This window comes from Typopeltis vanoorti, chromosome 13, assembly GCF_054136105.1.
Source record: "Typopeltis vanoorti isolate ZY-2024b chromosome 13, IOZ_Tvanoo_1.0, whole genome shotgun sequence".
NCBI lineage: Eukaryota > Metazoa > Arthropoda > Arachnida > Uropygi > Thelyphonidae > Typopeltis > Typopeltis vanoorti.
The window spans coordinates 89,333,665-89,358,690 of record NC_143561.1 but is presented as its reverse complement, the minus strand read 5'-3'; the positions used below and the strand labels follow the sequence as shown (position 1 = coordinate 89,358,690).

Genomic DNA, 25,026 nt, shown 5'->3' with positions numbered 1-25,026 from the left:
AAAGACCATATGAAGATTCGAATGCAGATCTTTTCTGTTAGAAGGGTATATTTTCCGTCGATGTTCCAGCTGCGCTACGAAGGCGCTTAAGTTAACGTAGACACCTCATAGTCACTCCCATACCTCATAAGGTTTTGGAAATGAAGCCTTCTGCTACAAGAAGTAGTAGGATCGCAGATGCCCTTCCCACACAGAGTTAGTAGAACAATCACAAGCATCCATGCTCGTGGCGGGATTCAAACTTGCAGCCTCTTGCTGGTGAGTGGATTCGCTAACCGCCTGTCGAAGCAGGCGGACTTTAAGTATATAAGATTAGATAATGTTACTAATTTTGCTTTGAAAAATATTACTTTGAGAAACTTCATCGTATACCTGACACATTTCTTCAGTATGACTTAAAATGATTAAGTTGAACACAATTTGATAATTTATATTAACAAGTTTTAATAATGTTTTATATGAAAAAAGAAAACTATTGTTTATCCTTACCCTTGCTTCTGTGCCATTTTCACATGCCACCAGGGAATCCGGCTACCTTCTGCCAGATTTACATGCTCACTTAAAAAAATTATCATTGCGATGGCATAAAACAAAACTCGATTTTTAGTTTCCATGTCACTGGGAGGATCAAACAGATTGATAAAATTATAAAGAGATTTGAAATCTACCTGAGCGAGAAACGCTTACTTTTTTACCAATTGCAGTTAGCTCCACATACCAATAACATATCTTCAGAGCTGTTTCTTAGTGGTTTGATCTGACCGCCACCAAGTTTTATCACCTAACGCTTCATAACAAGAACTGGGCTAATCAGACAATCTGACAGCATTGTCCCTTCCTTCAAGAAGTGGGCAGGGTTTGCCGAATGACATCACACATGACGTAACTTGTGAAATAACTGCTGACGGTTGCTTAGCTAAACTTACTAATAGAGTTTCCGGTACTTTTTTTTCTAAGTAAAGTAAAAAAAAAATAATAATAATAAAAGAAAAAATTTTATTAAGCATTCTCTCCCGGACTTGAATGACTGGAAACAGATGTGTGTCATAGGTTCATATAGTGACGATGGCGATTATTTATTACAAATAATATTTCATTTATTTCTGTATTTTATTTCATTCATTCATTTCTTTCTTCTTTTTATTTCATTTATCTCTTTCATTTATTGTAAATAAACAAACTGAAATCCGTGTTTATAGAATTGTAAAGACTATTCCGCAGAATTTCCGTACTCTGGGGAAATTATAATATGCTCCGTACTTGGAGGATAGATTGCCATTTAATAATGAATGATATACTATAACTTACATTTAAGGTTTCAAGTACGACTTTTAATGTTTGAACTTTTATGATTTCATAATCGAAACTTAGTTGTATAAAATAATAGTATTGGGAACAAAAAAATAGCAAAAGCTTTTATTGGCAATTGGAGTTGTTTCTGCGTTCCAACATAAAGCTAAAATTAAATTCTAGCTAATTATAATTTTATATATTAAAAGAGTATTAAAAAGACATATCTGGCTATGTATATTTTGAAGGAAGGGATGATATGGTATTTGGCCGGACTCTATTGAAACGAAAATGTATGATTTGAAAAATATTAAGGATGAAGAACAAATATGCGACCATAGATATATCCAAAATACGAAATGAAGTATGAATAGAATCAATAACAAAGAAGATAATGAATCAAATAGCTGTGAATTTTAAAGTTAAGAATTAACAAGCGAACCAAAAATTAAACAATTGAAAGGAACTTTTTTTATTCTTTAATTTTTAAAATAATAAAAATGAAGAACCAAAAAGAAATTAAAGAAGCAAAAGGAAAAGAATCACTATATCTATCTATCTATATATATATGGTTCATTATTTTAAATAGAAGTTTCGTGATGAATTCGAAAAAATCCTAAGATTAATACAATAATTAATTTTTTAAAAGTTTTTGCTATAGATAAGTGGTGTCGGGGACTGTAAGCATAGGTGTTGTACAGTTATGCATCACTTTCTTGCTTAAAAAACGTGCTTCTATAGATGAAATTGACAGCTCTGTGCTGTTATTGAGGAAGAATATTGAAATTTCAGGGATGAATCAAAAGAAAATGGTCAACGTAATTGAAACCTCATTTTAAAGGCATAATACCACTTCAGATTCAAATCCGAACGAATGAATGCTAATGAATGTCATGGGCTCTTCAGCTAATGGCTTCGGATGCACTGCCCCCCCCCCCTTCATTTTTTTTTTTTTTTTCGACAGATATCCTCTCTACTCCAAAGGCACTGTAAATTTTGACGTTTCGAACTCAATGTCTTCTTTAATGTGTGGGAAATGCTGTTTTACCATCAAACTATTACAAGGAATCGAACATCAAAAATAGTTATTGACATGTATTTTTCGTTTCCTGTAGAACTTGTATAGTTATTCTTTAGCGTTTCTCTAGTTGAGAATAGTTATTTCTCACCTAAAAAAATACGTTTCACTATGCTGTATATTTCTCAAATGTTCAAGAAGCTGCATTTGTTTAATTTATTCTTTGTATGAAATAACTAGACTGATTAGGAGCAGTGGCGTATTTAGGTATAGGCCGTATAGGCCCGGGCCTAGAGCGGCAAATTTTGAGGGGCGGCGGAAATTTCTGGGCTCTCATTTTTGTAATTATATTTATTTTACGAATTTACGATATAAATAGGTTATGCATGTAAATCAACATGTTCATTAAATATGGGGGAGGTCGGCATTTTCTGCGGGCCTAGGGGCGGGAAATACCCAAATACGCCACTGATTAGGAGATTGGTTGGTTTCTTTTGATTTATGGCCAAAGCAACTAAGACTGTGAGACGAGTATGCATGTCTGTAAATTGCGTGTTTTGCTGGCCGGGTTGTCTGTTTTTGAGATAAAAAAACTGCGATTTTACGAGAGGAAAATCCCTACCAATCTCTTACGAGGCCCAATAACTTGTTGGGCCTCGTAATACCCCCCCCCCCCCTCCTTCAGATGAAAAATCATTATGAAGGTTCTTCACGTCCTGAACGGGATTCGAATCCAGGTTGCGATTAAGAGACGAACAAGTTGTATATGAGTGCCTCTGTAGTCGGATAAAATGATGGAATATGAGCTGTTTGGTTGGAAAACCTTCAGCTCGATTCTCATTTCTGAAACGAGGTACTTTATCTCGAATAAAAAGACTGGTCTTCTGGTCTCATACAGCAGTGGCGAAGTTTTCCTCGAAGATAACTGGGTTTTTTTATTTCTCAGACATACTTTTTGTAAGACCTTATAGTGGTCAAACAAGAACGTCGGAACCTATAATGAGCTGCTGTAGGTGGTCTGAATGCAGGATGTTGAGTGGGAGTACGCTGAAGGATTATGTTTTACATTTATACCAGGGGATTTCAGGCAGGACATGGAATCAAGGTTTAGAGCATAGGAAACTAGAAAATGAAGAAAATTGGGAATCTGGATTAGGAAATGTAATAATAATCTGAGATAAGAATGCGCCTCGATGAAACAGACCAGGAAGCCGGAATTTCCAGTTGCGCTTTTTTCAGTAACAAGCTAACCAAAAAACAAACAAACAAAACCCAACTTCTTCTTCTTCTTCTTCTTCTCTCTCTCTCTCTCTCTTTCTTTCTCTCTCTCTCTCTCTCTCTGTGTGTGTGTGTGTGTGTGTGTGTGTGTGTGTGTGTGTGTGTGTGTGTGTGTGTGTGTGTGTGTGTGTGTGTGTGTGCGTGTGTGTGTGTGTGTCTGTCAGATTAGAATCCTACAGCCACAAAAAAAAAAAGTAAGCAAAAGCCAACTTAAGCAGAAAATTTGAAGATTCAAGAACAGTAGTTATAATTATATTATATTTTCTATTCTAATCTAATCGTCAAGCGCTGAAAATGGTGCATTTTATCGTTTTCAGCAGGTCTCCGTAGTAGGAGCAAATACTACTGATGCCTCATGTAAATGTGAAAAATGCATATTCACATGTGGTTCAGTAGGCCGATAAGGAAATAGATGAAGCCACTCTCAGCTTTGTATCGTTTGGCTTGCATCAATAGTGCCAAGTGGAATGATCTCTGTAATTTCTGCTCATCTTTTCTATGGTCAGAGCACTGATCCAAATATTTTCTTAATTGGAGTCGAAGTAATTCTTGTTGGAATTACACTTCATGCAGAAATACCACCCGTATTCAAATATTTTGTTTTCACTGAGTGAAGTAAATGTTAAAACTGCAGTGGAAAAAATGCAGCATGTCATAAATGGTTTGCGAGAAAATTTTCAATCTCAATCTCAGCCTATAAAGCTAAAGCTGGGGAAAAAAAAAGAAATTCAAATCTAAATTTGAAAGGGCCAAATGTCACCTCTTGTACACAACGTTATGCCTTTTGGTCCATTGCTCATGGCTTCTGCCTGCGAATTCCTTTACTTTTCTGATATTTTGCATGGATTTTCTCATTTCGAATGTCACAAGGTTTCGTTTTTTAAAAAGACTATTCACTAGATCACTAGTTATTTTTGTTGTCAATATCGTTGTCTTTAAAACTGTCATCACTCATAGAAATTCTTAAGCATACATTCTTAACATCAGAAGAGCAAAAAAATTACTAATCAGCTTTTTACTGAGTTTATCATGTTTTTTTTTTTTGGTTACGCCCCACAATGCTAACCAACTGAAGATAATTTCAAGTCGACTTTAGAAAATTTCCGCGTGTAATTTTATCAGTGCATACATAACTGCTTTCGAGTTGTAAGACAGTCGTAACCAATTCTTAAACATAAATACACTCGGGTCTCTTTTTATGCGGATTTGAAGTTATACGGTGCGTAACTTCAAAATTTATGTACCGTTGTACATAACGAACAGCGTGTTGCAGCACATTCTGGCGTAACGTGAGTAACGTGTAAACAGTGAGTGTCCGTGAAGTTTAATTTTGCATGTGAGTAAGTGTTTGTCTAGTCATTATGAAAGTCTACATTTTGCTAATTTTTATTTTAGAGATTTAATTTAGCCCAATGGAGAAAAAAAAGCACCAAAGAAAAGCAATTTCTTTGGAATGAAAATTGCAATTTTAGATCGCTTAGCAAAAGGAGAGGAATCTATAGCGATTGGCAAACATTTTAATTTAGGCGAATCTACTATAAGAGCAATTAAAAAGAATGAAGTCGCAATAAGAAAATCTGTCATTTCTGGCACAAAACTAAGTTCCAAATTATCATCGTTCTCAAGAGATGCTTTATTAGAAAAAATGGAACGAGCGCTCGTAATTTGGATTGAAGAATTAACTGAAAGAAGAATTCCTATTAGTAGTTATTTAATTAAACAAAAAGCTATTCGGTTTAATAAACAGATGAAGCAATTGGAGCCATCTACTTCCGCTTCCCAGGCTGATAAAGAATTTTCGGCTAGCAAAGGATAGTTAACCGGGTTTTTAAAAAGGAATGTACTTCATAACGTGAAGATTACAGGCGAGGTTGCAGCAGCAGTGAAGAAGCAGCCAAACATTTTCAAGAAAAATTAGCCAAAATTATTGAAAATGATAGATATTTTTCCGATCAAGTGTTTAACGCTGACGAAACAGGATTGTTTTGGAAGAAAATGCCTAGTCGAATTTACATCGCAAAGTCTGAGAAAAAAGCAAGTGGGTTTAAAGCAAGCAAAGATCGAGTAACGTTGTTACTTTGTAGCAATGCATCAGGAGATCGAATGTTGAAACATCTCCTAGTAAATCAATCTCTAAGACCATCTGCTCTGAAAGGCAAAGATCTAAAACAGCTACCAGTACATTGGATGGCTAATACAAAAGTCTGGGTAACAACTGCTGTATTTACGAAATGGTTCAATAATTCTTTGTACCAGAAGTGGAAACATATATGAAGCAAAAAGCTCTCGATTTTAAAGTTTTATTAATTGTTGACAATGCACTAAGTCATTCGCATTTAGAACATCCAAATGTGTAGGTAGTGTTTTTTCCACCCAATACAAGCTTTATTCAGTCATTAGATCAAGGCATAATTGCTACTTTTAAAAAATATTACGTTAAGCACACTTTTCAATTTATATTGGATAAACTAGAAAATGAATCATTAACAGTAATTGACGTTTGGAAAAAATTTTCTATTTTGGACTGCTTAAATCATGTTGCATCTGCTATCGTTGAAATAAGACCACAAACTTTAAAAGCCTGCTGGAAAGCAGCTTGGCCTGGATGTGTGGCTATGGATGTGGCTTGGCCAGGAAATTGGTGGAGAAAGTTTTGACACATTTAGCCAGAATGATGTAGACGAATTGCTTCTGGATAATGCCTTAAGTGATCATTAGATATCGATTAACTTTAGGTATCGTCGAAGATCCAGAAAACAATAGTGAAGCGGAAGAAAAACCTGTCCCTCTCACTGCAAATATAATTCGAGAAGGTCTTGAACTGTGCAATAAATTGGAAAATCATTTTCTTGTTAATGCACAAATTCTGAACGAGCCTTTAAATTCCAACATGAGGCTGAAGAACTGTATGTCTGGATATCGAGAGCTGTATAAAAAATTAGTGACATCATAATCGAAGTTTAATCACTGATTACATTGTCAGAAGAAAAAAAAATCAGCACAGAATGATGGTGAAGCTAATTCTGTTTGTGATACATACAGATCTGATGCGCTGACTATCCCTTCTGGTGATGAAAGTGATTTCGCATCAGTTCGCAAACGTTGCCGAATATTGTCTAATAGCGACGATAATTCTGATGACAAAATGTAAAAAAAAAATTTGACTTTTCGATAAAATTAAATGAATAACGCTTTAAAACAAACTTAGGCATTATTATTTTCATGAATTTTTATAAATTTTTTTATGCGATTTTAGGTTTATTTTAATTCATTGCTTCGATTTTATGCGGTTTTAGAAAAGTATGGAACGTATCCCTAATTTTTCAACGTAAGTTACGTTTTTTTTGGCGATTTTTTATATGCGGTTTTCTGTGGAACGTATCTACCCCATAAAAAGAGACCCGGCTGTATATTTTTGAACGACATAAAAAATTCTCTCACTTGACGTTTGCTAGTTACTTTTACCATTCATATTTTTATGTGATTCCCACCAATCTGTATATTTAGAACCGTAGATAAGCTAAGGATTAGATAATCCTGAAATCGTGCTTCTTTAAAAACCGCCTTTTCCACATCGTATATGTAAAGTAAGTATTCCTTGAAGGGTCCTCCTAAATTTATATAAATGAAAGTAAGGCTCTTTTGTTTTAGGCTAATTTGTACGAAACAGTTTTATATTTCATTTTATGAAACAGTTTTGGTAATTTGAATTTCATTGTATCTCATCGCGATTTTCAAGCTGCTATTTTTCTTTCTTTCTAAGTATATATTTGATCGATTTACATATCATAGTGATTTCAGTCATCTATCATTTTATGTATGCAAAGAGGTCTCGATAAATTTTAATCTCAACGTTAATGTTTGAGAGAAGAATGACTGTGCACCATAGACTTACAAAAGTCTTCTCCTCCCGTATCTTTCAGGAGATGAAGGTTTCATCAAAAGACCTCGATGTACTCTACTACTTCTTCAGGATGCAGGATTAGATGTCTGCACTGTTTTCTGTTCCGACTTTCGGAGTCTGCTAGTGAATATTAGATTCTAAGAGTTACTATATGAATGTATATAGCCAGCGCTCGACAAATTATGCAAACTCTACTTACTCCCTACTCAAAAACTTTACTCGCCCAAGAACCGGCCCCCATTTTTTAATGATATGTGCCATAAGTCAATAGAAGTCATAAAGTGATTAGTAGCGGTGCTGAATTGTTTTGTTAAAGTTAAAATTATAGTTTAGAACGTTATTTTTTAGTAAATAAAATATTTTATTTTGTCCAGGTATAGGATGAACCACCCTGGTTTGGTGGGCTGAGTAGCTACCGTACCCCCACTCCCCATCTCCAATCAACAGGCTGCAGGTTTATTGGAGACTTGAAGTGATTCGAAAAAGTTTCTTGTTTGATTTCTGGCGCAGGATTTCCGGATTATGTAAAAAATAAATAAAATTAAAAAATGACGAAAAAAAACCTTAGCCCATTCACCATACTAATATATGTTTCATAACCGTTCATGAATGGAAATGACATAAGAAAATGAATGAATTAGCTCTATAGTTAAATCTTCGTACTCATCTTTCGTCTTCCAGCGGTAACGGGTTTCAAATGTTTCACATTTACTGGCAGCATTAGAATGAACGTTACATGTAATTTTGCTCACAGAGATTGCAATTAGCTCTGACAGTTGTCTTTAAAATAAAAGCGCACGCACCACATACCGAACTTGTGGTATTTGAAATTCATGTTTTCTTTCTTTGTAAAGTAGTATATAAATTTTTAAAAAAAGTTATAAAATATTCCGTAATGAAAACATAGTGACCTCCAACATTGATAGAGACGATCGATGTTAATTATTTTTAATTCTGTTTCACGAATTTTATTTCTGCATGCTTCAGATATTTTAACAAAATATTTATATCGTTGTTTATTTTGCTGAGAAATGTTTATTATTAATTTATTTTCATAATGTCACAACATAAAGCTTAAGTTGCTTATCTCGAATGCATATCTCTTATACAAAGGCACGTAGTAAACTGAGAAACTGCTTACTATCGAAATGGATATTTGTTTCATTTCTTGCTAATGTTTACACGTTTGGAAAAATACTTGAACTAAATAAATTCCGTAAATTGGAAGTAAATATATTTAATTACAAAATCTCATGTTTATCACGCCTTTTTTTCTAAATAATTATTATTCAGAAAAAAATCTTGAACAAAATCTTCTTATCTGTATCATCTAGATCTGGCTAGTTTGCATATACAGTATTCTAAAATCTTAACACTGTGTTTAGAAGGTCTAGACTGTTAAAAGCATTAGTCAAAATATATGAGCAGCATAGCTTTGACAGAAATGCAGTTAATTTCTTATACGTAGTGATAAATGAATTTACAGTAGCATTAAATAAATTAAACGACTGAATAATTTGTTAAAATTTCATTATAGTCCTTTTGTTGTACGAAGAAGGAATTCTTTGCACAAAACACTGCTCACCGATCAGGTGAAAATATATTATCATATAGAGAATGAAAATGAAAATTGCAATCTTTTGTAAAGTGATATATCCACAGAATAATCGATTCAATTATATTCTTATTTCCGTCTCTCCATTTTGCTCTCATTTACTTTTAACATTTTAGTATGTGTAACACTTTTTTTTTAAAATAAAAATTGTTTACATCGTCTATAAAGAATACTTTGCACACGACAGCAGAGAAATCACACGATACGGAATAAGGGTATCTCCCCCCTTCATAAACCTAAGTAAATATGTACAAGCGTATAAGATAATTAAGAGGCTTTCACCCCTTGCTCACCATACTCAGTCACAGTTATATGATTTTTGTATTCATCTAAGTAAGAAAGTACCTATGAGAAGAAAAATTTACTAGTTGCATTCATGACCAACAGATGGGGCCGGAGTTTCATCTAAGCAGAATTTCGCTTCTGTAAAGCAAAAGTTAACAATTTCTGTAAAATAGTTAAAAAAACTAAAATTTTATTGGTCTCTACAAAAGCGCTGCTGGTAAATTAAAATGAGCTAATTATCTAAATATTTCAGTACCACCATAAATGGTATTCATTTATTTTAATTCTCCGTTAAATAATCAGCAAGTAGAGGTAGATAGGATCCAGAAGCAAGTGAATGATGGTGGCAGGTCTATCGAATGCACTAAAATGAAGATAGGTTGAAGAGTTGTGGATTACAGAAATTTGTTAATAGACGGAAGAGGGATGAAATGACTGAAACATATAAATTAGTGAGATATTTTTACAGACTAATAGACGAAATTTTTTAGAACAGGTGTTAGAGCGAGGGACTATCCTTGGAAATTAAGCAAGAGTGTGGTTAGTAATGTGAATTATTTGAATAGGTTATCAGAGTCTGTTCTAGGTGTCATGACTGTGAATGAATTCAAAGCAAAATGTGATGAATAGATATTGTACGAGGATGAATATTGTACGAATATTAGATAGTAGTGCTTGGCATAATGTTTAAAGCTTCTCTAGATGAGTCTACTGACTCTTCGCAGCTCCATGGAGTTGTCCGTGTAATAATAATAATAATAATAATAATTATAATTATAATAATAATTAGTATTGTGCGTGTATGTATACGTTCTTGAACCATTCTATATAGTGCTCTGCGCAAGGTCAAGGTTTAAATCTTGTTGTTGAGTGATTAGGTGTTTCTTGTTCGGAGCTTTTGAAATATATATATATACAGGGTGTTCGGGATAAATTTGACAGTTTCGTAAGGAAAAAGAAAATCTACTTTGTATCTATTAAATTTAATGAATTGACAAAAAAACATTACAGGCAGAGTTAATTACAATACTATCAACAAGATTTACTCAAAATAACCACCATTAGCATCGATCACAGCTTCAATTCTGCTTCGGAACCTCGAACAAGCTGATGCTACAGTCTCCCTGGGAAGGGCCGCAAAAACTGTTTTAATTTTATCCATTAACTGGGCTTTTGTATTACTGGAAGTGCGGTTGGTGTCTTTTTCAACTGCGCCCCATACAAAATAATCCATGGGGTTAAGGTCTGGGGAGTTTGGAGGCCAAACATTTGGACTGGTGAAGTCGTAGAAATTTTCAGACAACCATTTTTGACTTTTCCCAGAGGTGTGGCAAGGGGCCGAATCCTGCTGCCATACATACGGCCTACCATTGGCTACCCTTGTTATCCAGGGCTTGACTACAGTTAGCAACTCCACGAACAAAGCCCGAATTCCAATGCCAGGGTTCTTCAACACCTGTTCCTGCAGATTTGCGAGGAATTCTGCTGTACGAACGCAATCAGATCGTCTGCTAGGGATCTTTCTTCTTGCTACATCCTCGTAGTCACCATTGCAAGTCTCTAGTTCATGCCTGATTGTTTTTACTGTATTCAGGGAGCATTGGGCAGCAGTCGTAATATCCTTATTTTGATGGCGGGCACGAATCATCATGATACAAGTTATTCTCTTCCATGATTCAGGTGGGTTCCAGCTATCCATCCTTTCTGACATCTTGTATATGAATGAAGAAGGGTCCAAACTTTTAAATGAAGAGAAGTGTGTGTTAATACATGTAACTTACGGAAAAATATAATTAATTATAAATATGTCAAATTTATCCCGAACACCCTGTATATATACACTGGATAACTAAAACTATATTTTCTAGTTTTAGTTATCCAGCGTATGACTCCTCTCATATAAACCGACGAATTAAGATGAACGTACTTTATATAGACATTGCAAATCCTTTCTAAAGGGTGCAACACGGAAGTGACTAGCAGGACGAGATGCAATAATATTCTAACCACGCTCGTAGTAGTACCGAGGATAAGATTTATTTATCAAGGCTTAAAAACAAATAGAGTATATATACAAACATTAGATATTATGCAGGTGCGAAATATATTCATTTCTGTCAAATCGTTCTGAGAATTAGATAGTTATAACAACAGACGAAAATGTAAATAGCTTACTCTATAATAGTATTGCGTTGCCTGGATAGCTTAATTTACTCCTTCATTGGAATTTATTATCAATGATTAAGAAAATTGAGAGTTTTCTTCCTGTTTCATCTCTCATTTTTCTCTTAATATAACTTATTGGAACTGCATACGCTAGCAAAATGTTTGATTTCTAAATGATGTCCACAACAACCTCCAGCTTCATAGAAATATCTTACATTTTAATAAGGTGTGCCACCGATTTACCTTGCTTTAATTATTTAATTATTTAACCTTCCTCAATTAATTGTAAATTAATTGAGGAAGGTTAAAAACATTTTCTTTATATTACTAAAATTAAGGGGATATTAAATCCCACATAGTTTTAAAACCGAATAAGAAACTCAAAGATAGGAATCAGAGAGTTTCTTGCCGAATATAGTAAACTATAAAGTATCGGCGAACACTAGCGTTAGCAAATGCAAGTGATCCTAGTACGTAGTACAATCTCGGGCAACTCGTTGCAAAGGTGAGTAAAGTTCAGATCTCTATTCTTAGGTATTATCCATAATGTATAATGTAAAAACACATTTCCTAGGAAAAGTATGCTGTTATTACATTATGGAGGGAGGTCACCACCCAGACCGGTTTCAGCCTTTTTTGAGGCCTCATCAGTGAGTGGCTAGACCTAATACCGAAGTGTATAGCGAAAAGAACTTATATACTCTGCGAACGAGTTTTCCAAGTAGGTGCAACCATTAAGTTACTTAAGTATAAAGAGCTAATAAGCTTCATTTCGGCAATGAAAACATTACTAAAATTAAGGGGATATTAAATCCCACATAGTTTTAAAACCGAATAAGAAACTCAAAGATAGGAATCAGAGCTTAATGGTTGCACCTACTTGGAAAACTCGTTCGCAGAGTATATAAGTTCTTTTCGCTATACACTTCGGTATTAGGTCTAGCCACTCACTGATGAGGTCTCAAAAAAGGCTGAAACCGGTCTGGGTGGTGACCTCCCTCCATAATGTAATAACAGCATACTTTTCCTAGGAAATGTGTTTTTACATTATGGATAATACCTAAGAATAGCGATCTGAACTTTACTCACCTTTGCAACGAGTTGCCCGAGATTGTACTACGTATATGTGGGATTTAATATCCCCTTAATTTTAGTAATGTTTTCATTGCCGAAATGAAGCTTATTAGCTCTTTATACTTAAGTAATTTTCTTTATAGTCTAGCAAATGGTCTACTGCTTAAAAAAAACTGTATATGCAGTATATGCATGCGTGTGTAATGAAGCTAAACCATGTAAAAGTTGATGATAAATGTCTGAAATATTTAGGCGTGACAGTCAACTGTGTGCGTGTGCGTAATGAAACATTTAAAAATGAGGTCGAGGATGAACGACTCAAGTGTTTTAATATCATATCTATACTATGTAGGAGGGTCTGTGGTGTTGAGAAAACGCACACAACACATGCATTCTTACTTTTCAGTGTTATATCAATACTGAAAAAATATTCTGTGAAATATATAACAAAACTTGTTTTTAGTGTTCTTCGGATTAAGGGGTGTTTCTGTTGTTAAGAGAGTCGGAGTCATTTTTGGAATTAAAATTTGATAAAAACGATAAACTAATGTATAATAAATAAGTAATGCATTTTTTATTGCTGGAGACAGTTGTAAACAAAGCGCGTTTCGCAATGGCATTTTTATATAGCTACATCATTTATAGTCACAACAGGTGAATTCATACTCACTTTTTTCACACGTAGTGTAAACATATAATACCGTTTTGCCATTAACACCATTCAAATCGAAATCAAAATTAATGACTAAATTTTACCGGATTGAATTAAAATTCATTCAGCAATACCCAAAAAATTACAAGAAAAGGAACAGACAAAATGAAGCTGATGCGTTTATGTAATTTGCGAAATCTACCTAAAAATTAAAGGTAAGTAATTCGATTCAGTAGTGGTCATTAATAAGAGACTCTTCACAAGAAAATGGGATTAAATTGTTTTATGGTTCCTTAAGGTATGACAGCTGGTACCTCCCTCGATGAATCCCTGTCTCACTGGAGGTTTCTCTTAATAATAATAATTATTATTATTATAAATGAAATAGGCTAATATAGTTAAGTTAGTAATTTCGTACATTTATCACAAAGCATTAGTGTATTGTTACTTCAACTTACTACTCACCATAGCTGGAAAGGTAAAAAAAAATCTAAACGTTATTTTCAACCATCTCTGTTTATATATATATATACAGGGTGTTCGGGATAAATTTGACATATTTATAATTAATTATATTTTTCCGTAAGTTACATGTATTAACACACACTTCTCTTCATTTAAAAGTTTGGACCCTTCTTCATTCATATACAAGATGTCAGAAAGGATGGATAGCTGGAACCCACCTGAATCATGGAAGAGAATAACTTGTATCATGATGATTCGTGCCCGCCATCAAAATAAGGATATTACGACTGCTGCCCAATGCTCCCTGAATACAGTAAAAACAATCAGGCATGAACTAGAGACTTGCAATGGTGACTACGAGGATGTAGCAAGAAGAAAGATCCCTAGCAGACGATCTGATTGCGTTCGTACAGCAGAATTCCTCTCAAATCTGCAGGAACAGGTGTTGAAGAACCCTGGCATTGGAATTCGGGCTTTGTTCGTGGAGTTGCTAACTGTAGTCAAGCCCTGGATAACAAGGGTAGCTAATGGTAGGCCGTATGTATGGCAGCAGGATTCGGCCCCTTGCCACACCTCTGGGAAAAGTCAAAAATGGTTGTCTGAAAATTTCTACGACTTCACCAGTCCAAATGTTTGGCCTCCAAACTCCCCAGACCTTAACCCCATGGATTATTTTGTATGGGGCTCAGTTGAAAAAGACACCAATCGCACTTCCAGTAATACAAAAGCCCAGTTAATGGATAAAATTAAAACAGTTTTTGCGGCCCTTCCCAGGGAGACTGTAGCATCAGCTTGTTCGAGGTTCCGAAGTAGAATTGAAGCTGTGATCGATGCTAATGGTGGTTATTTTGAGTAAATCTTGTTGATAGTATTGTAATTAACTCTGCCTGTAATGTTTTTTTGTCAATTCATTAAATTTAATAGATACAAAGAAGATTTTCTTTTTCCTTACGAAACTGTCAAATTTATCCCGAACACCCTGTATATATATATATATATATATATATATATATATATATAGAGAGAGAGAGAGAGAGAGAGAGAGAGAGAGGCCATGGTCTTGTGTGTGTGTTAAAGATACCAAGAAATTTTATATACTTGGTTTTAATCCTTTTCCCACCTGAAATATATTCACGTCAGAGGTACTTGTATATAGAGGCTACCCAAGGTAAAAAAAAACTCTCTACATCTTTCTCTCATCCAGAGATTTTTATTAAGAAGTTCAAGCACATTTTGTCTACTTGTATATGAGATATATATGACTTCTGCATTTCTTCAGCCTTGGTATCTCTCCTGGGTTTGGCTCCCACTGAAGAGACCTCAATAAAGGTCGAAACCGGTCTGGGTAGTGGTCCGTCCAATTATGCATTGCATTATACATGCTTGAAAGGGGGGGGGTGATTTACATTATGGGATACATACTAAGGCAAGTGATATGAAATCATTAGCCTCTATATACAACTAGCTCAGACGTGAATATATTTCACTCGCGAAACTTTGTTTTGCTTTGTTATAGATATATATATATATAGAAAGTTTTTTAACTTGGGTATATTATGTATTCAAGATACCAAGTAATTTTATATAAACTTAGTTTTTAATCCTATTTCCTAAGTGGGCAAACAGACAAGTAAGTCAAGTTTGCGCCTGCACGTAGTGCAAGTCTAGGCAACTCGTGGTAAAGATGGATTAAGCTCTGATCGCTTTCCTTAGTATTTTTCCCTTAATGTAAAGCACATCCCCTTGCGGAGATGTATGATGCTATACATTAAAGGCAATGGTCACTACCCATACCGGTTTGTTGGCCGACTGGTTACTGGATACGCTAACCAGTCGGCCAACCAGGCCGGTTGTTTACGACTATTTACGCCTATTAATTTCATATTTTTAACTCTTTAACTATATGTGAGATCCTTGTTCTTGTTTCTGATTCTTATTTTTGTTCTCGATGCTTTTTAATAATTTCCTTTTGCAAAATTCCGTAAAATTCCTTGATTTTATTGTTGACAGCTGTAATTAAAACTTGTATACCGCAGTTTAAATATTTGGAAACAGTGACCTACCACAAGAAAATTGTAATAAGGAGATCGTAAAGAGAACTCGACAGACCAATGACAGACACCTTGAGCATCGCATTTGCACGCCGACAATCATCGCCTCGTGGTGAGTTAGTGAGCTAAAGTCTTCTCTGGTAGAAGAATGAGATTTGTTGCCACAAAATTTTATAGACACCCCCATATTCATCATAGTTCACTGCTGTAAGGTACGTTTAGCTTTAGAGGAATCATACGCCATACTGATTTTATGTGGCCATATTTGTGAGCATACTGTTACTGTTTCTTCTGTGGTGTGATTTTCTTTTGTTGTTGTTGTTGTAATTCTTATACATGTCCGATGTTTCTTGTTGTCTCTTCATTTCATTATTATTCTATTGTACACCACCATACCAAATTTTTTCTTTTTTTCATCGAAAAAAGAGACCCCCATAATGACTTCTACAGTATGTTGTTTACCAGTATTTATAATAACAGGAGTGATACGAGTTGTTTCTGTTCAGCTCATATGAGCGATCTGCTTTGGTTGGGAAAAACCTGTGTTGAAATCTTGTTTTGGGCAGGAAAAACTTTTATAAGGGTTTTTCAGCTGAAGGTGAGTTAACCAGTTTCATATAGAAATGGAAGGGTTTCTTGCCCTTTAAAACTGGCACGCTTTCCAAGGAATTACAATTAATAGAACAACACTAGTCTCAACCTTAGATTTATTTTACTTGAAAAGGTCTCAAGTAAATCTCACAATCTGGCTGAGCCTCCTCAGCCAGATTCTTTTCTTTTCTTTATTTTTTTAATGTGACTCCCACCAACCAAAGGCTGTGGACCTATAGTTTATTAAATACCGTGGGCCGAGATACTAAACAAAGAACTTTATCCAAACACGAGGCCTCTAGTAAGCAGGATGGTGGTCTTACACCGGCTGATGAAATTTGTCTACCACCCAAAGGCATTCACAAAACTTCACAAACAACATCACAAGAAATTTATGGGGATTCATATCAACATCCTGAACTGTTACTGAGTTGTGACTTCAGATAAAAAAGGAATCAAAAAGTTGATTTCAGCTCCATAATCATTCCGAATCGAGCACTTGTTTATGCAGAGTGTTTTAAATGTGAAAATATCCGTAATATTTATAAGTAATTTTGGAAAACAACTCACTCGCGCACATAAACATGTATATAGTTCAGCTGTGAACAAGAACATGTACTCGTTGTCAATGACAGCAGTTTCGATAAAAGATTAATCCTTTCTTTCAGTGAAAAAAATTATCGTGTTTGAAGTGTTTATCTCTGTGTTTCGTTTTTCTGAATTTTTCTCTCTGTATATTTGCACCCAGTGAAGTCCTTTGACAAAAGTACGAAATTATTACTAGTATTCTAGTTAATAGTAATAATAGTTGGTGCTGTTAATGCACTTCGGCGTTAATCAGCCATGCGAACAAGAGATCTACAAATCCCCCCCCCCCCCCACACACACACACAGAGACTAGTTTCTTGACTAAAAATAATAAATCGAGGTACTTACAGACATTCAAGCCCAGCAACCAATCCTGATTGATTGCTGGGCTTGAATTTAGGATAAGGTAGTGAAGCAAATTTAGGATAAGGTAGTGTGCATTCCATATATGTGTGTGTGTGTGTGTGTGCAAATTGAGAATTTCCTGGTTGAGGGGTGAAAAATCTACATTTCCGGGAAGAAAAATCCTGCTACATCTGTATGAGACCAATTGACTCACCTTCTGTTGTAAAGCCCTGATAAATGTTCTTCGCGTCCTAGAGAAGAAATCGAACTTAGGGACTTGGAGCTTCTTGACTATAGTCGATGTGTGTTATCCTTCCACATTTCTAGCAATAATAAGTTTCGCTTAAATCTACCAGGTGACACTTGACAGTTTAGATTTTCAAGGGCATAATAGGCAATTGTCAGGAAATAAGCAGAATGACGGTTGTCACTACTTCAAAAGGTTACCAATATATGTCACGCTTTTAAGAAAGAAATGAAGCAATTGAAGCTTTTGGATCTTCATATAATTAGTAAATAAGCAATATTTTATCTCATGTTTTATTGCGGCAATTCTTGTTGTCGGCGGTGGTGGTGGTGGTGTGTGTGGGTGTGCGCGCGCACGCGCGTAAAGGTGAAGATCGGGTCAATAATGAAACGTTAGTTATATATATATATATAATACCAGGAAACACAGTATCATCAAAGAATATTAATGTGAGAAACGTATCTTTAGAAGACAAGATTTCACTGGAGTCTATTTCTGCTAGAAGATATATTCATCGGTATGTACAAGTATTTCTTTATAAAATAATGAACGGAGTTCTGAACGTCTTGGAGAAGCTTCAAAATAAGCAGATCCGACATCAAGGCGTCTAGCGTGACGTTGCTTTTCTTTTATAGGAGAACGAGTAAAATTCTTCGCCATGTAACCTCGTTCCTCTTTAACCCCACAACACTTGTTTAGGTAGGCACACTAGGCGTGGCTTTAATATCTGTCCTTCTTGAAGGTCATTATTCAGTCGTCTGCATTTGTTTTTCAAATGTTATGAGTTGTTCAAAATGAAGACAATAGCAGTGACATAAATCTTACCGTATTGTGAGGAACTCTGTGACAAACAGATTTGCTCATCCTGTTCGAAAGATTATAACAAAGAATGAGAAAGAGAGGAAATGCCAAGCACCAAGTGTTAAAAAAAGAGAACGAATAGCAAATGAAAGACAAAAAAGAAGTGCTGACAAGTAAAATCAAAGTATGAGAAAAGTAAATGCGGCGGGCATATGTCCCGGAGGGAAAACGGGTGCTATTAGTTAAGGGAGAAAATAATTCGGCTCTTACAGCATTGAATATAGTGAGTGTCGGGAGATTACAGGTCGAGGGCCTCGCTCATCATGATAATCATGAAATTGCTCTGTGTAGGTAGTGTAATTTTTGAACAGTGAAGAAATTTTCCATTGTGTTTATATGCAAAATTGCAAAAGCGTAACCTTACAAGATTTTCCTCGTCAAGTTATACCTTTTATAAGTTTGCAAGATAGAGTATTTAAATGATATTTGATTGATTTTATATACATGGCGAAAAAAAAACCAAATTTTTTTTTTCGCCATGAGATTTTTGAGATCATTTCACTCTAAATGAAGATAGAAGGTCTCTGATTTCTGTGCGGTTCGTCATTGTAATTTGTGTATATGAAATACTGCAGTTTCCTGATATAATATGCATATTGAAGAAATTTTTCGAGAAACGTTCCCGGTCTTGCTGCATTATTATCTCAAATTATCACTTGACTTCCTTTTGTGGCTACATTTTTTTTTGGTATAACTTTTTTGCAAACTCAAAACTCCTAAGAGCATGTATTCATTGATTGTCAATATATGCTCTCCATATATTGATTGTCAATATATGCTCTCCATTTTAAGATAATTTTAGTTGAGTATCGAATATGGTCTGAAGTAACCCGAAACATCTTGAATTAAAATTGGTGTGTTCCTGCAGTTAAATGTCAGTTTTTAAATCTTTAGGAGAACGGTGTTCATTCAAGATGATTACATTTATCATAATGTATAGAAACTGTGTATTCTTTAGTAAAAGCTTTCGAATACTACTATTTTCTTCTTTTTTTTTTTCACTCCTAGAGAATAAGATATTTTCTCCTAGAAGACTTAATATAAATATCTGGAATCGGGCAAAATATTTGACAGGCTATTAAGAAAGCTTAGAAATGGAGGAAACTACTTTAAAAGGAATCAGATGATAAAAGTGACACGAAAACTGAATATGAAGATGCTCTAGATGCCTGGAGTAACTGTAACTACTTTGAAAGACTGCTAAAAGATACGCGGCAAAGATGGTCGAAAACTTTCAAGTGTAGATGTTCGACCAGAAATGCTCAAATATGGAGGTACAAAAGTTTTACAGTGGCTACACTGTATAATTTAGAAGTATTGGTCAGAGGGTCGAATTTCGGATGTTTGGAGTAGAGCTCTCATAGTACCCATCTGTGAAAAGGGAAATAAAACTAAGTGTGAGAATTATGGATGAATTTCCTTATATTTATACAAATTTCGTAATATTTATACAAATATACTTGAGAAAGGCTAAGCACAATTGTGGAACTGGGAGAAAAACAAGCTAGATTCAGGCACAAGCTGTCAGAATCACATTTTCACTTTTAAACAAATAGTTGAGAAATCATAGGAATATAAAATGGATTCTGTATTTAAGTTGTGTTAATCTGGAAATGGCATATGATAAGGTAACAAGAGAAAAGCTTTTCAAAACTCTACAATTATATGATGTCGATGGGACATCATATCAAGCAATATATAATTTATATTTGAGTTTATATATCTCCACTGTTAATGATCATCTATATGGATCACATTATAAGGTAAAGTGTCATTAAGCTGGTATCAAAATTGCAGTTATTAATCCTAGTTCTTTACTTTATTCCGGTGATGTTTTACTCCTAAATACTTAAATAAATAATGAAAATAGCCAGAATATAGAAAACTTCAACTGTAGTCTCAATGGAGAATCTATAGAACTAGTGAAACATTTCAGATATTTATGCATCATTTTAGTGAAGGCGAATTAAATATGAAAATAGACAGCAGAATTAGCAAAGCGGATATGGTAGGAAGTTAGCTGAATAAATTTATACGGAATAAGAAAGAAATTAATTTAATCACTAAATTAGCTCTATGCAAGTCAGTTCAAACCAATTTTAACTTATGGATCTGAGAGGTGGGTTAGAAATAAACCTCTAAGAAATAAACATCTAACGACATTAGCAAACATTCGTGGCTACAGTGGTATTCAGTTTAGCCTGTTGGTTATACATTACTATCGACGGTTTACTCATTTTTTTTGTAACGTTATGTTCAATTTTAGTAAAGAAAAACTTCGTAACTTAATAGCAGTGTTACAAAACATGTTATATGTACAGTAATTTGATAATATCAAATAGTTTTCATTACTACGTTATCGAGCTGGACATTCATCTTTCATTATCTTCTCGCAGTTCGATATGAAGTTTCACAATTTAAGAAGTTAGCGGCAGAACTGCTGTAGGTAGGTGTCTGATTGCAGAAAACGTTCCGCGACTGACATTGATCCATGAATGAGATTTGGAAAAGTGTTCAGACGTCAATGCAACCTATGCTAGTGCCAAAAAAATTTAAGATCACATCCTCTACTAGAAATGCTTATGTTTTCTGAGACGCGAATACCTACTAGTGCCACAATTAATTCAAATTATGTCAAAACACTGCAAAAATTGAAGACACGAGTTCAAAGAGTTCGTTTTTATAACTGAAGTTGGGCTGTTTGGAATTATAGTAGAAGAAAATAAGACTTATGCGGTCAGTGCATTTACCTCTGTTAATTGCATATTTTCAGCCGAGTTTCCTGCTTTTCCGGAATTAAAAAGAAGAGTTTCTGGAAAGAAGAAACTTTCACCTACTTGAGGCCGACTAACTCATCCTCATTTGAAGTCTGGATAAATCTATCCCACTGGTTTTAACAGGCCTTTAAGGCCCACAACCTTCCAAGCATGCTTGGATTTCGTAACCGAAATACGAGGAGAGAATGGTCACTCCTATGCCTCAAGGTATTCTTGGCTGTATCCCTGTGTGTTCAAGGGGCCGGTTTGCCTGCTTGCGGGATGAAAAACACCAGATAAACTGGCGGAAAAAACCCTACTGCCCGCGCCCAAGACCGGCTAACTTGGCTATGGCTGAGGAAGATCCTTCAGCTCCTCACGTCTCCGACGGGAATCGAACCTAGGACACTTCTTCCCCAGGCATATGGTTGCGAAGCGCAAAGCCACTAGGCTAACCGCGCGGACAGTCTGGATAAAGGTTGTCTCAAATAAACGCCTTCATTGATTGAGCTATAGAGGATCCTGTTCTGACATAAAGCATATTTTCTTTCAAAAATCAGTGCATGGCTTAACACAAGTGCACAAACGTTTGCTGAAATTCATTGCCATGGTTTTACTATTTGGATCACCCATACATCCCACGTGGCTCCATCAAAGTTCAGTCTATCTTCCGACACTGAAGGGATATTTCAGAAGACATCACCCTCTGCCAGATGACGAAGTCAAGATGTGGTTCAGTCACCAGGCTGCATGATGGACTCATTAAATCCCCTAGGCTTCCATGGAAGTGGGTTGATCGTAGGGTGATTATGTTAAGAAATAAACGTGTAAAATTGCAGAATAAAGTTCAAGGAAAGTACACATTTTTATTTCAATGAAATATGTACTTATTTAAAATATTAGGCATTAATTTACAGCATCTCATCAAATATATTTATATGAGAAAACGAAACATGTTAATTGATAAGAAAACCACGTAACACCGTCAGTTACTGAGCACTGTCCTTTTTCTTTGTGTGTGTGTGTGTGTGTGTGTGTGTGTGTGTGTGTGTGTGTGTGTGTGTGTGTGTGTGTGTGTGTGTGTGTGTGTGTGTGTGTTATTATTATTAAGAGCGACTTCCAGGGAGTCAGAAACTCATCGAAAGAGGCCACATACTACACACACACACACCAGCTATCATAGTTATTCTTTAATTCATTCACACTGCTTGCACTCACAACATCCAATGACAATCCATTCCAATCACGCACCACCCTCTGAGAGAAAAATCTAGCCCTCACACCCTTCTTGGCGGCCTTCATTCTCAGCTTCCAAGGATACCCTCTCGTCCTTTTCCCACTCTCCATAAATTTGAAAAATTTCATCAATTGAAATCCTGTGTGACCCTTTCAGAAGTTTGTAAGTCTCAATCATATCACTTCTCTTTCTCCTGTGTGCTAGTGTCTGCAGTCTACAAATTCTCAATCTGTCTTCATAATTCTACAATCCTGATATCATTTTTAAAACTCTCCTGTGTACTCTCTCCAATATATCAGAATCACAACGGAAACCAGGAGACCAGACCTGCGCATAATAGTCTAAGTGATGTCTTATCAAGGCCTTGTAAAGAGGCAAAATAACATCCTTATCTTTACATGTGAACGTTCGTTTCAGCATTGCAATTATCTTTTGAGTTGCATTTGCAATCTTTGTAACATGGCCCCTAAACTTCAATTTCTTATTTATTAACACTCTAAGATCCCTAGCCTCATCAGTTTCTTCTAGCCTAATCCCACCAATATATACGACATTGGATATCTAATAATGCCGAAGTGGATGACTTTACATTTACTGACATTGAACAGATACCCATTTTCCCATGCACACAATTCCGGCCTATTCAAATCATTCTGCAAAGACTGCATCCGATATTTCGATAGAGAACCCCTCCCTCTCCCAAACACTAACTCAACTTTAGTTGAATTTTTTATATCAATCTCACACATGAAAGGTTGCAAAAAACTATAGCACGTATGTGGGCAAAATTATCGCCGTATGTGGGCAAAAAAAAAGTACGGTGTAGGGCGCAAATCCATGACCCCGAGATGAAAAGTCTCGTGCTTACCGATTGAGCTAGCCAATAAACTTGCATATATTAGGAACGACCCATATAAGTAATACAATGAGTCGCCCTGCCTTACCACGATCCGCTCACATGACGATTTTCATTTATGATCAGTCTATTTATTGCAACACGACGCCGCATTCGCTCATACCGTCGTATGAGCGAATATCGGGACACCCTTCTAGCCAGAAAAAAATAATTCTTGAACGACTTGATATTGATTATCTTGACTTGTCTCTGCTTCGTCTATCGTTTTTCAATTTTATATTTTATCATTTTATGATCATCTTATAAATGTCGATTTGTCACAGCATTTTCATCAAGGGAAATATGTTATATAAGCATTGTTGCACAAATAAGGTGGCTTTCTTATGATGCACAATAATATTGTATACCGATACTTTTTAGCGACATGATACTACCATAAACCAACCGATGCGCAGTTTTTGTTCACTCTTAGTTTACGACGCCGCTTGTTTCTAGTGAAAAGAAGACTCATAACTTGCATTAGATACTAAGATTAAAATTATTAAATTTATGACGATGGTGTATCGAACACTGAGATTGATTGGCTACTGGTTAAACTTACCTCGCACTGCTGTTGTTACAATTGATAAAAATAAAGTTCTCGGTGAAGTGAAAAGTGCTATACCAGTTATTATTGCAATTATCCGTAACCATGACAACCGTGGCGAAATGGAAATAAAAATGGTGTAGAATTGACCAAATTAGTCTGCGTGTTTTCCTTTAAGCCAAGCTATTCAGAATAACGTTTTCGTTTGCGAAAATTATTCTAAAGTCTTCGTTTGCGTACCTGAGTAAATAAATGCTTTATTTACTTCATTTATGCACATACCTTATATTAAACCATTACACGCATCTACAAGTGAAAATAAAAGAAAGTAATTGGATAATGACGGTGGTCTGCTGTAGTCATATGTGCTTCTGATACTGCTTGGGAACTCGTATCTAGGCCTTTCCAACCAAAGGATATTAACTAATGACTGCACTACAGAGATGTTGTTTTGAAGTGATGTAAAAGTCAATCGTGAGATACAAAACTGTTTTGAAGTGAGTTTGTGCGACTGCAGTACAATTATAACATCCAAGGATGACTTCATTAAAATATGATGTTGCTGAAAAGAAATCAGTGAAACAGGAGAACTTATTTTTCTTCCGTTGTGCATCGGGTACATTCTCTCAATTAGAGGTTCCGAGTTTAAAGCACATGTAGTTTGTGTCAGAACATTACATGCTGAACTTAGCCTCGGTTTCCATGGATCACTGTGAGAAACACAATGCACAATAAATATAATTTTCAACCACTGCTGGAGTTGGACCTGCGCCGCAATTGAACACTAGGCGGCTGAAAAGCTATGGTATGATTGTGACCAAACACCACCATGCACACTTTTCCAATCAGTTGTACGTGCGTGGTGACTGTTAGGAAAGACTTAATTGCCAGTGTGTTTCCATCTGTTAGGTGTGGTAGAAATTGTGTTATCGTGTGGGATCTTACTCTTTGGATTATTATTATTATTATTAAGAGTGACCTCCAGGAAGTCAGGAACTCATTGAGGGAGGCTATACTATTCGCACCAGCTGTCATACATGTTCTTGAATTCATTCACGCTACTCACACACAACATCCAATGGCAATCCATTCCAATCAAGCAATAATCTATGGGAGAAAAATCTAGCCCTAACCTCCTTCTCCCCTTCTTGACAACATTC

The 25,026-nt window shown here is 35.5% G+C and overlaps 1 protein-coding gene across 1 annotated transcript in view; it reads right to left on the bottom strand.

Moving 5' to 3' along the window:
• LOC150100348 (transforming growth factor-beta-induced protein ig-h3-like) overlaps positions 1–23,973 on the bottom strand; it is a 77,873-nt gene extending 53,900 nt beyond the window's left edge. The window contains exon 1 of the mRNA XM_090402641.1: positions 23,882–23,973. Coding sequence (XP_090258767.1) covers positions 23,882–23,973 — 92 coding nt within the window. The remainder of the gene's footprint in view (positions 1–23,881) is intronic.
• Between the last annotated feature and the right edge of the window lie 1,053 nt (positions 23,974–25,026).